The sequence below is a fragment of the Tursiops truncatus genome, chromosome 17, assembly GCF_011762595.2.
Source record: "Tursiops truncatus isolate mTurTru1 chromosome 17, mTurTru1.mat.Y, whole genome shotgun sequence".
Taxonomy (NCBI): Eukaryota; Metazoa; Chordata; class Mammalia; order Artiodactyla; family Delphinidae; genus Tursiops; species Tursiops truncatus.
Window position 1 is genome coordinate 38,179,867 of NC_047050.1, and position 14,515 is coordinate 38,194,381.

General features: G+C 36.5%; 1 protein-coding gene across 3 annotated transcripts in view; it reads left to right on the forward strand.

Annotated features, from left to right (window-relative positions):
• Nucleotides 1-14,515, forward strand: part of DPY19L4 (dpy-19 like 4) — a 62,648-nt gene that overhangs the window by 12,522 nt on the left and 35,611 nt on the right. For all 3 annotated transcript variants that reach the window (XM_019925122.3, XM_073794594.1, XM_033842823.2), the window contains 4 exons: nucleotides 3,816-3,940; nucleotides 6,302-6,392; nucleotides 6,664-6,785; nucleotides 6,894-7,039. In XM_019925122.3, coding sequence (XP_019780681.1) covers nucleotides 3,816-3,940; nucleotides 6,302-6,392; nucleotides 6,664-6,785; nucleotides 6,894-7,039 — 484 coding nt within the window. The remainder of the gene's footprint in view (nucleotides 1-3,815; nucleotides 3,941-6,301; nucleotides 6,393-6,663; nucleotides 6,786-6,893; nucleotides 7,040-14,515) is intronic.

The window sequence follows — 14,515 nt, forward strand, 5'->3', positions numbered from 1 at the left end:
CGGTACGCGGGCCTCTCACTGTTGTGGCCTCTCCCGTTGCGGAGCACAGGCTCCGGACGCGCAGGCTCAGCGGCCATGGCTCACGGGCCCAGCCGCTCCGCCGCATGTGGGATCTTCCTGGACCGGGGCACAAACCCGTGTTCCCTACATCGGCAGGCGGACTCTCAACCACTGCGCCACCAGGGAAGCCCATCTGTCATATATTTTTGCAAGTATGCTTCTGTAGCCCAATAATAATACCTATTGATAGTATTTACTGATCTCTTACTATGTGCCAGGCCAAATGCTTTACACGTACTATTGGAAGCAGTGATTTTATTTTATTTATTTATTTATTTAACATCTTTATTGGAGTATAATTGCTTTACAATGTTGTGTTAGTTTCTGCTGTATAACAAAGTGAATCAGCTATATGTACACATATATCCCCATATCCCCTCTCTCTTGCGTCTCCCTCCCACTCTCCCTATCCCACCCCTCTAGGTGGTCACGAAGCACTGAGCTGATCTCCCTGTGCTATGCAGCTGCTTCCCACTAGCTATCTGTTTTACACTTGGTAGTGTATATATGTCCATGCCACTCTCTCACTTCATCCTAGCTTACCTTTCCCCCTCCCCATGTCCTCAAGTCCATTCTCTACATCTGCATCTTTATTCCTGTCCTGCCCCTGGGTTCTTCAGAACCATTTTTTTTTTTTAGATTTCATATATATGTGTTAGCATACAGTATTTGATTTACTCTTTGTGACCTACTTCACTCTGTATGACAGTTTCTAGGTCCATCCACCTCACTACAAATAACTCAATTTCATTTCTTTTTATGGCTGAGTAATATTCCACTGTATATATGTGCCACATCTTCTTTATCCATTCATCTGTCAGTGGACACTTAGGTTGCTCCCATGTCTTGGCTATTGTAAATGGAGCTGCAATGAACATTGTGGTACATGTCTCTTTTGAATTATGGTTTTCTCAGGGTATATGCCCAGTACTGGGATTGCTGGGTCATATGGTAGTTCTATTTTTAGTTTTTTAAGGAACCTCCATACTGTTTTCCATAGTGATTGTATCAATTTACATTCCCACCAGCAGTGCAGGAGGGTTCCCTTTTCTCCACACCCTCTCCAGCATTTACTGTTTGTAGATTTTTTTTGATGATGGCCATTGTGACACGTGTGAGGTGATACCTCATTGTAGTTTTGATTTTCATTTCTCTAATGATTGGTGATGTTGAGCATCCTTTAATGTGTTTGTTGGCAATCTGTATATCTTCTTTGGAGAAATGTCTATTTAGGTCTTCTGCCCATTTTTGGATTGGGTTGTTTGTTTTTTTGATATTGAGCTGCATGAGCTGCTTGTATATTTTGGAGATTAATCCTTTTTCAGTTGGAAAGCAGTAATTTTAAAGCAATTGTGTCATGCTGATTATTTTTTTAAATTTTTATTTTGTTTATTTACTTATTTTTTATTTTGGCTGCACCGAAGGCTTGTGGGATCTTAGTTCCCTGACCAGGGATTGAATCCGCACCCTTGGCAGTGAAAGCACAGAGTCCTAACCACTGGACTTCCAGGGAATTCCCTGATTCTAATGTTTGATTTATTGGGTAGTGTCTTTCAAGCACTTTGAATATAATTCTTATTAATTTAGTGATATCTAGCTAGTTATTCTATTTAATGTTTCTAGTATACTATACAAATTAATATTTATTGAATAATGTTTTGAAAATAGCTAAGTTAATAAGTCAACCAGTTTGTTTTTATAAACCTCTCAGTCATTTAATAATGTAACACTGGGCTTTGGGCCTTTAGGCCTGGGCTTAATTTACTGAATCTTTTTTTTCCCCTATAGTTTTATTGAGATATAGTTGACATACAGCACTGTATAAGCATAATGATTTGACTTGCATACATCATGAAATGATTATCACAAAAGTTTAGTGAACACCTCGTATAGATGCAAAATTAAAGAAATAGAAAAACATTTTTTTCCTTGTGATGAGAACTCTTTTAAGATTTTACTTTCTTAACAATTTTCATATGTAACATATAGCAGTGTTAATTATATTTATCATGTTGTATATTATATCCTTAGTACTTATTTATCTTACAGCTGGAAGTTTGTACATTTTGACTGCCTTCATTCAGTTCCCTCTCCCCCACCTCTCATCTCTGGTAACCACAAGTCTGATCTTTTTCTCTATGAGTTTGTTTGTTTTTGAGGTATAATTGAGCTACAATACTATGTTAGTTCCTGTTACACAACATAGTGATTTGCTATTTCTGTAGATTTCAAAATGATCACCACTGTAAGTCAGGTTGTCATCTGTCACTATAATTATTGACTATATTCCTCACACTGTACATTTCATACCTGTGATTCATTTATTTTGCAACTGGAAGTTTGTACCTCTTAATCTCCCTCACCTATTTCTCTCCTCCCCTCACCTCTCTGCTCTTTGGCAACCACCTGTTTGTTCTCTGTATCTATGACACTGTTTCTGTTTTGTTATGTTTGTTCATTTGTTTTGTTTTTTAGATTCCACATATAAGTGAAATCATATAGTATTTGTTATTATTATACTAAATTATAGTAAATAGCTATAACAGGACTAAACCATCCTGTGTGTTCAAAATTCAAATGTGTTTTATGTTTTCATCAAAAAGTATTTACATAGGGGCTTCCCTGGGGGCGCAGTGGTTAAGAATCCGCCCGCCAATGCAGGGGACACGGGTTCAAGTCCTGGTCTGGGAAGATCCCACATGCTGTGGAGCAGCTAAGCCTGTGCGCCACAACTACTGACCCTGCGCTCTAGAGCCCGTGTGCCACAACTACTGAAGCCCACGCGCCTAGAGCCCATGCTCCACAACAAGAGAAGCCACCGCAGTGAGAAGCCCGCACACGGCAACAAAGAGTAGCCCCTGCTCGCCACAATTAGAGAAAGCCTGCGTGCTGCAACGAAGACCCTACACAACCAAAAAATAAATAAATAATTTTAAAAAATTATTTACATATATATAATGTGAATACTTCGTATATGATGTTGTATATGACGTTTTAAATACATAATCATGAAAAGTCATTGAATTGTACAATTTAAAGAGCTGTATGTAATTTATAGTATGTAAATTATTCCTCAATAAAAACATTTCTTGATAAGGAAAAAAATAACAATAGTAATTCTGAATGAACCTGTTTTTTTTTCTCTAGATATTCGGTAGTATGTTCCTTTTATTCCTTTTTTAAATTAATAGACTTTAATTTTAAATTTATAGAAGAAGTGAGCAGACAGTATAGTACAGAGTTCCCATTTTACATGCCCCGCCCCACAGAATTTTCCCTATTATTGACATTTTATATTAGTATGGTACATTTGTTACAATTAATGAACTAATATTGATACATTATTTTTAACTAAAGTCCATACTTTATTCATATTTCCTTAGTGTTTATCTAATGTCCTTTTCTGTTCCAGGATCACATCCAGGATACCACATTACATACAGTTATCATGTCTCCTTAGACTTCTGTTGGCTGTGACAGTTTCTCAGACTTTCCTTGTTTTTGATGACCTTGACAGTTTTGAGGAGTACTGGTCAGATATATTGTAGGATGCCCCTCCCTTGGAATTTGTCTGCTGTTTTTCTAATGATTAGACTGGGATTATGGGTTTTGGGGAGGAAGACCACAGTTAGAATGCCATTTTTGTCACATCATATCAAGGATACATACAACCTTTGATTACTTTTTTCTTTTTAATAGAAGTCCATAAATATAAATATCATCCACAACTGATTACTTTTAATATGGTTTTTCAGATATATTATTTCAGCGCTTTGCAAAGATATTCATTGGCTGTCTTGCAGCAGTTACTAGTGGTATGATGTATGCTCTCTATTTATCAGCCTACCATGAACGGAAATTCTGGTTTTCCAACAGGCAGGTAAGAAGAAAGAATTTTGAGCATATGAACGTTTGTTTTAATACTTAATGTTAATTTAAATAATGTGTTTTCCAGGGAGCCAAAACATGCATGATAAGTATGACACGTGCTTTTTTTTTGGTTGGTACTCAGGCCTCTCATTGCCGTGGCCTCTCTCGTTTTGGAGCACAGGCTCCGGACGCGCAGGCTCAGCAGCCATGGTTCACGGGCCCAGCCGCTGCGCGGCATGTGGGATCCTTCCGGACCGGGGCATGAACCCGTGTCCCCTGCATCGGCAGGCGGTCTCTCAACCACTGTGCCACCAGGGAAGCCCGAGAAGTGCTTAATGTTATGCTGTAAGCCAGTAGGAACAAAATGGTATAGAAGCTGTCTTGAGTCACAGTATCAACCTTGAAAAATTTAATAGCATGTATTTCAAGGTGGTAGAACAGAAATTATGAGGGGGCTTTCCTTCATGCAATTGATTTATCGGGACTTTTGATGACAGTGAAATGTTATGAAGTTTAGTCAGCTTTTTCGTAGTTTTGGTAGTTTACATTTAAGAAACAGTCTGTGGCAGTTTCAGCATCAAAATATTTTAATTTTTAGATTAGAATGTTTTGAAGTGCTGAAAATGATTAGCAGACATAACAGTATTTATTAAAATGTTGCCTTATATTATTATGTTTAATGTTTGGTTTTAAATCATGTTAATCACAGACTCTACTCACTATAGTTATATTCATAATTTGTTTGGCCTTTGAATAAGTTTGTTTTCAGACTTACCTTCGCAATCAGGTATACCTGTAATATACATTGGCAAAGTTCGTGGTGTTACCACTTGACTCTAAAGTTTTTTTATTTTTGTTTTAATCCAAACTCTTTTTTGTTGTTGTTCTTGTTTTTGAGCGAGTAGTCAAGCTGACTAAATGTTTTTAAGCCATTGATTTATCTAACACCACCAAAACATTTAACTGAATAATTACTCACCTGTATTGATTTGACCAAGGATTTTGTATAGCCTATTTCCTTGAAAATGTTATGAAGATTAAGTATTAGTTGTTCTCAACACTGGATGTACAATAGAAAAATCTGGGATGATTTAAAAAATAACTTCCCTCACAGATTCTTAGGTGGGGTAGGGCGAGTGTCTGGGGTCAATATTGCACAAAATCTTTCCATGTGATTCTGTTATGTAGGCAGAATTGAGAACAATAAGGTTTAAAAATCTAGAAGACATTCATGAAGAGCATTGTGATGAGCCAGGAGCATTGGCATCATCTGGGAGCTTGTTCAGAATTGCAGCTTCTCAGGCCACACTTTAGAATCAGAACCTATGTTTGAATAAGATCTCTAGAAGTTTTATATGAACATTAACTTTGAGAAGCACTGATTAAGAGTGCTTAATCACATCTTTGAAATCACATCTTAGAAAAATCAGTACCCATTCATAAAAAATAATTTTGAAGAAATTTATTTAGACTAATAAGCTCTAGATGAGAAGAAAAAAAGGGTTCACTGGTCAAATAAATCTAGGAAAGACTTTATAGAGATTCTCAGTGCATAATGAATAGTGAAACTGAAAAGTTGCAATGAAAAAACTAATTTAATTTTCTCAAATCCAGCCTTTACATAGCTTATTTAACTCTTTTTAGGTAACACCCATTAATACCTTAGGAAGTTCTGTTGATCAAACTTTGGGGAAACTGCTCTGAAATCTTTTGTATTAATTGATAAAATTATGCATGAAAATAAACATGTTTCATTTTAAAAGATTATAGATTTATGAAAGTTTGATTCAGCATGAAAAGCACAGGTTTCAGTGTTTTTGACTACCTATATTCTTGGTTCTTTACAGCCTAATTTTAGGAATTTTAAGATTCACTTACATTTCTAGGAGTTCATTTGAAAAGAACTGGTGAGTTATCTGCTGCTCTTGGAAAGCCCTAATTAAGGGCTTGCTGTTCTGGATACCTAGGGAAGTGGAATAGCAATAGAAAAATAATACTTTCTTTTTAAACTTACATTTTTATTATGGACTTCTGACACCTCAACCATCATTTTTTACTTCCTGCTGTACTGTTCTTGTTCTCCTTATGGTACTACTTTGGGTTTTCCTTCCAGATTTTTCTTATGTATAATAGGCAAATAACTTACGAGTTACCATCTAGTTTAAACCTTAAGTATTTCATTAAAGTGATTGTCAGATTATTGAAAAGTTTAATCTTATTAATGTGGCCACTAGTGGTTAAAGGAAAATTCAAACATGTCTTTGAATAAAAGGATAAATAAATAGCATTAATTTGGAATATGAGGAGAGAAAAAGATTGCAGTTGAAATTTAAGACACTGGTATTTAAATAATCATTTCATTTTCTTTTAGGAGCTTGAACGGGAAATTACATTTCAGGGTGATAGTGCCATTTATTATTCTTATTATAAGGATATGTTAAAGGCACCTTCATTTGAAAGAGGTATGATAACTGCATTTGTATATTTAGTAACAATATTTTCCTAAAATAAAACATTGTTCTTATATGTGGGAGCCCTTGAATGTGGAGATTTGTCTCAGAATATAGGTATTGGTCTTTCTTGTAGTTAATTTAAAAATTGGAAAAATGAGGCACAGAGTATTATATTTTGAGATCCTTCTTGGTAATAAAGTATTTAATGACCTCTGAATAACATGTTCAATTCTTGTAAAAGCAGAATAAATAATCTGGAGAAAAATTTTTCTGGCTTTAGGTGTATACGAACTGACACACAATAACAAAACTGTATCTCTGAAGACTATAAATGCAGTGCAGCAAATGTCTCTATATCCAGAACTTATTGCCAGCGTTTTATATCAAGCAACTGGTAGCAATGTATGTGTTTCTTTTGACTTTAATATTTATTTTCTCACATATTTATGAATCCTCAAAATTATATATTGTCATCCTATTATCTCCTTCTCTCTTTTTTTTCCCAATTAGGAGATTATTGAGCCAGTATATTTCTATATTGGCATTGTTTTTGGATTGCAAGGAATATATGTCACTGCTTTATTTGTTACAAGTTGGCTTATGAGTGGAACTTGGCTAGCAGGAATGCTAACTGTTGCATGGTTCATTATTAACAGGTAAGAAAGATGTTTTTAATTAAGTTTTACAATTTTTTGTGACTGTGGTAGAGTTCTAAAAATGACTCCCCCCCCCAAACCTTCCATGCCCTGATTCCTGCCTGTGAATATGATGAGATTTCATCCCTGTGATTATGTTGTGTTGTACGGCAGCAGTCCCCAACCTTTTTGACACCAGGGACAGGTTTCCTTGAAGACAGTTTTTCCACGGAAGTGGGGTGGATGGGTCAGGCAGTAATGCAAGGGGCAGATGAAGCATCGCTCGCTCGCCCGCCGCTCAACTCTTGCCGTGCAGCCCAGTTCCTAACAGGCCGTGGACCAGTACTGGTCCGTGGCCCGGGGGTCGGGGACCCCGGTTATACGGCATAGTTGACCTTAAGTAGGAAGGTTAGCTGGTGGGCCTGATCTAACCGTATGAGCCCCTAAAAGTGAGCAGCTTTGTGCAGCTGGTACAGAAGGGAAGTCAGAGATATTTGCAGCATGAGAAGGCTTTGGTGCCTTGTTGCTGGATTGAAGTTAGGAGGAAATGAATTCTGCCAACAACCAGTGAGCTTGTAAAAACTCTACAAGCCCCAGTTGATGCTTTGATTTTAGCTTAAGGAGACCCTGAACAGAGAATCCAGCCATACTGTGCTGGGTTTGTGAGCCAATGAAGCTGTGTTATTTTAAGCCACTACATTTGTGGTCATTTGTCATGCAACAGTTGAAAAATAATACACCCACCTCTATCTCTCTATTTTCAACCATAGCAACATTGGCATACATGTCTTTCCTCATTTATTTAAAATTGATGACATAGCTTCATGAAAAGAAAGAAGAGGCATCAGATATATCAGTTTTAAGTTAACCACTATATTAATCTATGACAGTGTGCTTTGAATAATAAATCCATTCCTTTTGGTGATTAAAGGAGCCTCAGTTCTTTAATAGTGAGTACAAAGAGGGTAGGGGATGGGACTTCTTTGAAATGGAGAGCTAAAATTTTCTTGGCATTGGTCAGTGTCAAAAATTTATTTTTTGAATGATCCTTTTTTGGCTTTTGAAAGTGCTTCCTCTCCATAGCACTTTCCCCTCATAACACTTAACGTGATTAAATTTTAGAAAATGAGACCTTTCTTCTGTTATATGTTTTCTTTTGCAACTGCCAAATGAAAAATATGGTACTTCAAAGACACTGAGTTTCAGATTTAGGGCTATATCTCTTACTGGGCTTTGTTTAGGGTCACATGCTGGCAACAGTTTGAAGTAAACGATTTTAAAAATCTTCCTTAGAAGTTTTAAAGTATGGCTGTCCAGCTTTATGAGTTATCAGTATATTTCTTCTTAACTCATAAAGGGAGTACAGGGATGAACCAAACTTTATTATTATAAAAGCAACATATGTACATCATAAAAAACTTGAAACCAGCAAAAATCAAATAATAAGTTCACATTCCCACCACTTGGAAATCACTCAGCATTGTTTATATCTTGGTGCATATTCTTTTGGACCTTTTTCTGTTGTGAATATGTGTGTGTATACATGTATGTATTTGTGGTATATGTATGTATATATATGTATATATTTTTTAAACAAGATGAGATATATTGCACATACTGTTTTATATGCTGCTTTCCTTATTTAGAAGCCCCTGCCTTTCTATTTCAGTAACTTTTTTATCTTTTCTAATACCCAGCCCATATTAGAATTTCCTGTGTTGACCCCAAAATACCCTCTATAACTGGTTTATCCAAACCAGTATTTAATCCAGGACTACATATTGCATCTGGTTGTTACGTTCCGTAACTCTCTTTAAATATAACATAGTCCCTTTTTTTTTTTTTTTTTTCTTTTGCGGTAAGTGGTCCTCTCACTGTTGTGGCCTCTCCCATTGCGGAGCACAGGCTCCGGACGCACAGGCTCAGCGGCCATGGCTCACGTGCCTAGCTACTCCGCGGCATGTGGGATGTGGGATCTTCCCGGACCGGGGCACGAACCCATGTCCCCTGCATCGGCAGGCGGACTCTCAACCACTGCGCCACCAGGGAAGCCCAGTCCCTTTTTTTTAATGACAGTTGGCTTGTTGAAGGGACCAAGTGAGTCGTCCTACAGAATGTCCAAACTTCTGGATTTCTCCTATTGCTTCCCTGTGGTGTTATTTAACTTTTCTCTCTGTCTTCTGTGTTTATGTAATCTGGAAGATACCTGTAAAGGCTTGATGGATTCAAGATAAACAATTTTGCTTAGAATATATTGTTGATGATGTAGTTTTCACGTTCTGTGACTTTACAAGTTACAGGGTATTTAGTTGGCCTAACCCTAGTGAAGCTGAAATTGCTGGTTTGAAGGATGACAGTCTGATCTCTCCATTGAATAATTATGTTTTCCTCTTATGACTATAAAACAATCTGTGCGGTGTTCTGGGGCATCAAATGAACGTCCTTTTCACCATTAACAATATACCCAAGGGTTATAACTCTAGTTGACAGCCTTTGCCTAATTTAGGGTTTATAAAATTAGGGTTTTCTATTTTCATTAGCTTCATTCTTCAAAAGTAAAATCTTTATTAACCAGGTTCTTTGGTTACCTTTAAATTCAGTTACTATTAGAAAGTTAGGACAAATGCTTAATTTCACTTTAATTACCAATTTCTTTGTAAGAGATTGTTTTAATAGCTGTCTCACACAGTGATAAAAAGCATTTTCTGGTGTTCTCCTTTTTAAGCATCTTTCTGTACTTAGAGATTTTCATTGATTCAATAGGGCTAAAATACATTATCATCATTATTCTTTTTCTTGCTTAAATTTTTACAGCATTGGTCGATAGGAGTGCTTTCAGACTGGCTCCCGAGTTCTTTTGACACATCTTCATTAATCTTTGAAAGTGTTTTGTTTTCTGGCTCAACAGGAAGAGCAGGCTCACCTTGTATATTCCAATGAAAGATTTGCAATTAGCCTTTTCTCTCTGGAGCTTTGATTCCCTTTAGTATAAAATAGTATTAGAAAATCTGGTGTGGATGCCAGGGGTATAGATGACTTCTTGTTAAGTCAGGAAGTGCCCGTGAGAGAATATTTTAAGTTGCCTTGTGCTCTTCTAAAATTTCATTAGGATTCATTGTTAGAAATTTAATAGCACACTCACAGAATTTATTTCAGTGCTAATAGACTAGGTCTAGAAATTTCTTGCTTTTTAGAGTGAAAGTGTGTTTCGTATACAGCATTATTTAAAATAGAGACCTTCTAAAAGGATTGCTTTCTTGACTATGTGATGCATTAGTCATTGCTGTATAACAGATCAACCCAAAACTTAATAGCTTAAAACAACAAACATTATCTCTCACAATTTCTGAGGGTCAGGAATCCAGAGTGGCTTATCTGTGTGCTTCTAGCTAAGGGTTTCTTGTGAGGTTGAGTCAGTAGTTGGTTGGGGCTACAGTCATCTGAAGGCTTGACTGGCCTGGATCATTTTTACTTAGTTCACTTCATGTGGCTTTTGCAAGAAGCCTCAGTTCCTTGCTGGCTGTTGGCCTAGAAGGCCTTAGTTTCTCATCACATGGACCTCTGCAGAGGGCTGCTCACAGCTTGGTTGCTGGCTTCCTTTAGAGTGAATGATCCAAGAGAGACTGGAGTGAATGTGTCATAGTGGAAGCCAGCTATCTTTAATAACCTAATATCTGAAATGATAGGACATCACTCTGCCATATTCTGTTGGTCATGCAGACTAATCGTGGCACAACATGGGAAATGGCTACACAGAGTGTTAATACCAGGAGGCAGGGACCGTTATGAACCATCTTGGAGGCTGGCTGTCACCTACAATGAACTTTAATATTCATTTCATTTAATCCCTAGATCTTTCTCCATCAGAAGTTCAAAGAGAAAGACTAGGCAACTTTATCATGTAAAAATAACAGCAATTAAAGAATAATAAGACTCCCTGTCAAATAAATTATTTTAAAAATCTTAGAATGGTAAGGAAATTGCCTTATTTAATTATAATTCAGTTGCCTTATTAACTTGCCTTGTTTAATGCTACAATATATTCTGGGTAGCTGGAGCAGGAGTTAGGTAGAAATATTAATCTGATATATTCTGTTAAAGTGTATCTTTTAGCAATTGAAACATCTAAGCAAGTAGCTTTTTCTTTATGTGTTTGTTTTGCATTGTTTATTGGTATATATTTTCCTTTTTTTTGTTTGTTTTTTTGGCCGTGTGTGTGTGGCATGTGGGATCTTAGTTGCCCACCAGGGATTGAACCCGTGCCCCCTGCAGTGGAAGCACTGAGTCTTAACCACTGGACCTTAAGGAAGTCCCATATTGGTATATATTTTATACTGCAAAATATATTTGAATGCCATGAAAGAGTACGCTGTCTTTTTTATTTATCAGCTTTGGTTTATATATGATTGCCTAGAAAAGTGCAAAAAGATATTAGTCATTCCATTATATTATGATTATTAGTTGTGTTCTTAATGACGTTTTGTGATACTCGTTCCTTAATATTAGAAGTAGAAAGCAGGATTATAAAATAGCTCCTGTTTGTTCAAACTAAAGGATGTAGGTATATTAGAAAATTCAAGAAAATTTCAGGAAATAGCACTGTGCATATAGTAGTGGGGGGAAATCAGAGGCAGATGACTCCCTTTGATCAGACTATCACCAAAATGGGCTAACCTGAGTCCAATCTTCATGTATAAACAATATAGAAATTGCTCTTGGTCCCCACTGATCTTCTCATCTACAAATATATCCCTGAGAATCACTTTCAGTGGACACATGTTTATATTTGAAGAGCAAAGAAAATATATCTGATTAAAAGTCTATACTAAGTTTAATCTTTGGCCTAAAAAGGGTAACTGTGCACATCGGTGATTCATAAAAGGCTAAGATGCAAGGAATGCACATGTCCCAGAGTTAACAAAAAATAATGGTAACACATGGTGCTGGGTCTGTAATAATGATATTGGTATACTCTGGATGCTTGTGGAAGTATAAAGTTTTTCAATTTTAGATGCCAGTTTTTCCCAGGAGTTTCATTGTATTCCAAGGAAGTAATCCAAAAAAGAAGGAAAGAGTTCACTGCTTCAATTTATTTATTATAGTATTATTTGTAATATTATGAAAAATTAGAAAACAACCTAAATTTAAGGGAATGGTTAGGTAAATTGTAATATGTCAATGCAAGGGAACATATAGCCATTAGAAGTTATACTGATATTGCATAGGTGTTTTTCAACTTTCACACATTATACATTGGATTGACATGCCAAGCTGTTTTTCACATCTAATCTAAATCAATGTTTCTCAAACTTCAGTTATATATATTTAAAACTTAATAATCATGGATTCCATGTTGATTTAAATAATTTGAATGATAATGCTACTTAAATATAAAGCATTAAACTATGTTATTAAGCTCCTTATGTATTGAAACCAGTTTACTAATGAAGTAACAAACCAGTAAAATATTAACTAAAAACTTTAATGTGAAAAATTATATTTTGCTAACACCAAATTTCTACTCTCTGTGTATGACAAACCTACACAGTTAGGTACCGTGAGATGACTCATTTCTCATCATGTTGCTCTGTTCAGTCCATTATGAAATCTTTTTTTTTCTTTTAGCACAGTGATCAGTGCATCATTCTGTTTTTACTTAGCAATACATCATTTAGTATTTTTTTTCTGATTAGCCCAAGCTAATTGAAGTAGTACTGTGTTACCAACTGGATTGTTAACACAAACATGGAAGTGAGTCCTGAAATCTTCTTGGCAGTAGTGAGTTACAAAGTGGTCATCCAAGTGATTCAGGTTATGTTTATACTATGATGTGTTTAAAATGAAAACACAAAAACTCAGAGTTAGCTGATCTCTGGGAATGCATCCATAGATGAAATTGGTAAAAGTAGTTGTTATTTGAATTGCTGGTTTGTGCTGCTGTCTGCTAGACTCTGCTGCTGGGGAGGAAAAAGTGAGTCTCATTGGATTTTGTCACATCCCACTAGTAGCCTTCTGGTTCTCACTACCACCAGGCATGGATGGTGTGGGGAAGAGCAAGAGTAGCACAAGTGTTCAGGACTGTGGCCGTGAGGATGCTTGTTCACGTGTAGAGAATAACTGGCAGAGACCCTACTCAGCTGCAATGACTAGAGGTTTCCTTCATCCCTTCTCCAGACAGTGCTTCTGGTGCAGAGTTTTATAGGTTTCACTGCACTAAGCTGTGTGTTGGGTAGGGGTAGTGAGTGAGTCTTTGGAATGAGGATTGCCAGGTTCACCTTCCCAATTCTAGGCTGATAGAGTGGTTGGCAGAGTCCTGACTTGAGAATAGACATCTTCTCCTTCGTACTTTCTGACTTATGACATGTGAATATCTTGTTTTGTCTTTTAGAAAGCTAACTTTCACAACAATTTTTCATAAATAATATTGCATGAAAGTAGGTGGCCTTTAGAATACATGATGTTCACTAAATGGTATTGCAGCAATCAAATCTGGAAAAGAAATACTTATTGCACACATAGTAAAATAAATTCCAATTGGATTAAAGAATTAAAAGTTAACAGTGAAACCAATGATCACTATACAAAAACATTGGTTCCTGTTTTGTTGTTGTTGTTGTTGTTGTTTTTGCGGTACCCGGGCCTCTCACTGTTGTGGCCTCTCCCGTTGCGGAGCACAGGCTCCGGACGCGCAGGCTCAGCGGCCACGGCTCACGGGCCTAGCCCCTCGGCGGCATGTGGGATCTTCCCGGACCGGGGCACGAACCCGTGTCCCCTGCATCGGCAGGCGGACTCTCAACCACTGCGCCACCAGGGAAGCCCTGGTTCCTGTTTTTAAAAAACGTTTTTAATAGATAAAGCCAGAAACAATGTAAGTGTATAACAATAGGAACTGGTTAGATTATGATAAACCTGTACAGTTATGTGCCATGACCATTCAATATTCTTGAAGTATATTGACATATATACTATGGAAAGATGCTCATAATATATTGTTAAGTAAAACTAGTTCATTACAGAGTTGTAAAAGAGATAAGATCTAATACTGTTTACTAGGTTCTGGACACTGTACTAAGTTTTTTCCAGCTTTTATTTCATTTTATCTTCAGGTTTTTAATTTATGTATATATATTCAATTACATATACATTCATAGAACACAGGTTATTTTCTAATACGTTTTAGAAGTTTTATTGAGATGTAATTGGCATAGAATAAACTTGTACATATTTAAAATGTAGAAGTTGATAATTTTAGACACTTAGACACACTTGTGAAACCATCAACAAAATCAGTATAATACACATTATCATACCCAAAAGTTTCGTTGTGCTCCTTGGTAACCTCTCCCTTTTTCCTCTTCTTACCCCACCTCTATTGCTGTAGAAAATCAGGAAAGATCAGGAAACCAGTGATCTGCTTTCTGTCACTATAAATTAGTTTTCATTTTCTAGAATTTTATATAAATGGAGTCATATAGCATATACTTTTTCGGTTCTTTT